At 49.5% G+C, this 3469-nt stretch overlaps 1 protein-coding gene across 1 annotated transcript; it reads left to right on the top strand.

The window, feature by feature from the left end:
• Positions 1–1261: 1261 nt before the first annotated feature.
• Positions 1262–3143, top strand: LOC130302057 (Y-box-binding protein 2-A-like). Its single transcript, XM_056551670.1, has 6 exons — positions 1262–1609; positions 1818–1915; positions 2158–2332; positions 2411–2515; positions 2785–2837; positions 2970–3143. The coding sequence occupies exons 1-5, from the start codon at positions 1277–1279 to the stop codon at positions 2824–2826; spliced, it is 753 nt and encodes a 250-aa protein (XP_056407645.1). The 5' UTR covers positions 1262–1276; the 3' UTR covers positions 2827–2837; positions 2970–3143.
• The last annotated feature ends 326 nt before the right edge of the window (positions 3144–3469 follow it).

Consider the following 3469-nt stretch of genomic DNA (forward strand, 5'->3'; position numbering starts at 1 on the left):
CTCCTTTCCCTTCTTCCTCCTTTAATATATAAATAGAATACATGTGTCTCCTTTCCCTTCTTCCTTCTGTAATATATATAGAATACATGAGTCTCCTTTCCCTTCTTCCTCCTGTAATATATATAGAATACATGTGTCTCCTTTCCCTTCTTCCTCCTGTAATATATATAGAATACATGAGTCTCCTTTCCCTTCTTCCTCCTGTAATATATATAGAATACATGAGTCTCCTTTCCCTTCTTCCTCCTTTAATATATATATAGAATACATGTCTCCTTTCCCTTCTTCCTCCTGTAATATATATAGAATACATGAGTCTCCTTTCCCTTCTTCCTCCTGTAATATATATATATAGAATACATGTGTCTCCTTTCCCTTCTTCCTCCTGTAATATATATATAGAATACAGGTGTCTCCTTTCCCTTCTTCCTCCTGTAATATATAGAATACATGTCTCATTTCCCTTCTTCCTCCTGTAATATATATAATACATGAGTCTTCTGTCCCTTCTTCCTCCTGTAATATATATATAGAATACATGAGTCTCCTTTCCCTTCTTACTCCTGTAATATATATAGAATACATGAGTCTCCTTTCCCTTCTTCCTCCTTTAATATATATATAGAATACATGTGTCTCCTTTCCCTTCTTCCTCCTGTAATATATATAGAATACATGAGTCTCCTTTCCCTTCTTCCTCCTTTAATATATATATAGAATACATGTCTCATTTCCCTTCTTCCTCCTGTAATATATATAATACATGAGTCTCCTGTCCCTTCTTCCTCCTGTAATATATATATATAGAATACATGAGTCTCCTTTCCCTTCTTCCTCCTGTAATATATATAGAATACATGTGTCTCCTTTCCCTTCTTCCTCCTGTAATATATATAGAATACATGAGTCTCCTTTCCCTTCTTCCTCCTTTAATATATATATAGAATACATGTCTCCTTTCCCTTCTTCCTCCTGTAATATATATAGAATACAGGAGTCTCCTTTCCCTTCTTCCTCCTGTAATATATATAATACATGAGTCTCCTTTCCCTTCTTCCTCCTGTAATATATATATAGAATACATGTCTCCTTTCCCTTCTTCCTCCTGTAATATATATAGAGAATACATGAGTCTCCTTTCCCTTCTTCCTCCTATGTGTGTGTGTGTATATGTTCACTACCCTTATCTTTTGCTTGGTACAAGTCTAATAGATGTTGTTGGGGGTCCCCGCTGTTCATAGGAGTGGTCCCCCTTCCCAGAATATAAGGAGTGGTCATGGCGATATACAGTATTGATGCACTGCCCTTGTGTCCCTGCCAGGGTGCGGAGGCAGCCAATGTCACTGGCCCCGGTGGCGTTCCCGTTAAAGGAAGCAGATTTGCCCCCAACAGGCGGAGGTTCCGTCGGCGCTTCTACCGGCCTAGAGGAGACAATGCCGAGTCTAGTGGTGAAGGCGTGAGCCCTGATCAAGTGAGTGAAGGGGAACGGGCAGACGATGGGTCCCCCCAGCAGAGACCCCCACAGCGCCGCCGTCCTCCTCCATTCTTCTACAGGCGACGCTTTGGAAGGGGTCCGAGACCACCAGCTCAGCAGGCTCCTGGTGCCGAGGTGAGTGGATTGTTGGCTGGTCATGTGACTGATGGTGATCTTGGTTGGTCTTGTTGCTGGTGCAGAGTTACGTGAATTGTTGGTTGGTCCTGTTCCTGACACCCCCTTTATCTTACCTAATTGTAACGTGTCTGGGGGAGGTATTTGTCGCCCCTGTGCTCCCAGCAGTCTTCAGGGGTGTGATCTACTGTCCATGGTTCATTTATAGAACGCGGAGGCCAAAGACCAAGCCGCATCTGACGGCGCACAGAACGGAGATGATCAGCAGAGGCCCACTCCTCGCAGGTTCCGGCCCAGATTCCGCAGGTGAGAGCTGAAGGAGCCAGTTCTTAGGGCCACACACCAGGATACAAGAGGTGGCCCTGCTCATGTGTGGACAATGCCACAATCCCTAATACTTTGACCGATAAATCAGATACCAGAAACCATTAGTCACTGGGATCTGATACACATAAGGCCTTGTTCACAGTGTGGGGCGGGTATCCTGCTGTATCTCCTATACTATAGCTGCACTATACATCCCAGTACCCAGGCCATTGTCTCTGCAGACCTTTTCGCCCTCGGCCTCCACCTCAGCAGACCACCTCAGAAGGAGGGAACGGCGATGGCAAAACCGTATCTGACGCAGCCACCCCACGTCAAGCCCCACAGCAGCAGCGCAGTCGCCCTTACTTCCAGCGACGCAGGCGGCCAGGAGCAGCCCCGGGACAAGCGGCTGCCCAGGTGAGGGTGCAGGCAGGGGACTATGATGGGGGTCATTGGTAAGATGGAAGGTCAATAACAGCCTGGATCTCTCTGCAGGGTGATGGAAAAACCCCTGCTGAGCCCCCACAAGGCTCCACTGCAGAAGAGGCTGCCAGCAAACCACCCGACTCCCCCACAGGGGCAGGCGAAGCGCCCGTCCAGGTAAAGACCCCACCATAGATTATTCTTACATATTGGAGTATTTATCTGGGCATGATGGGAATTGTAGAGGCTGAAAGTTATTGAGCCATTACGGGCCTCTGTTAAGGGGGGGGGGGGGGGGGGGAGGGGAGGGAGTGGTGTGTGCCTGTAGGAGGTCAGGGTATCTGTATACACAGCCCTCCAATAGCTGCGTAGTGTCTCCTCAATGACTTGTCGTCGGTGGTAGTTGTGGGTTTAGTGTTCCCTAAGGTTCTCTTCATGTATTATAGGCGTCTGCTCCGAGCCCTGTGGCAGCCCCGGCAGTCGAGTGATGCCTTATAAGGTATGTCCTCATCTAGGAGTCGGAGGGGATGAGATGCCTGTTCTCCCGGGGGGGGGGGGGGGGGGTTTCTGTGTGGGGTGTATTCTTACTCTTGGAATATTTATATTTACCCCCCTATCCTTGTCCCGGCAGGTACAGCAATGTCTGTCTCGTCTTGCAGCAGCACATACACGGGGATCACAGTGACACTGCGTGACATGGCGCGAGGCTGACAGCGCCCCCTATTACACTGTTTGGGACTTTGTTGCACTTGTTTGGGTTTTCTTCATTGCACTTACTTGTGTTGCTAGTAAAGATGGAAGAGCAGATCCTGTGTGCTGTGTATTACTGCATGTGTGATGGCAAGGAGTGGGGCCGTGTATGGTGGGCTGGAAACAAGTTGGGGGTCATCCAACACTTCCCATCGCCCTGACCGCACGCAACCTGCCCCTGCCCATCGTCCTGGCCGCACGCAACCTGCCCATACGCAACCTGCCCATACGCAACCTGCCCGACGCCCATCGCCCTGGCCGCACGCAACCTGCCCGACGCCCATCGCCCTGGCCGCACGCAACCTGCCCGACGCCCATCGCCCTGGCCGCACGCAACCTGCCCGACGCCCATCGCCCTGGCCGCACGCAACCTGCCCGACG

The sequence above is a fragment of the Hyla sarda genome, unplaced genomic scaffold (genome assembly GCF_029499605.1).
Source record: "Hyla sarda isolate aHylSar1 unplaced genomic scaffold, aHylSar1.hap1 scaffold_1149, whole genome shotgun sequence".
Classification (NCBI taxonomy): domain Eukaryota; kingdom Metazoa; phylum Chordata; class Amphibia; order Anura; family Hylidae; genus Hyla; species Hyla sarda.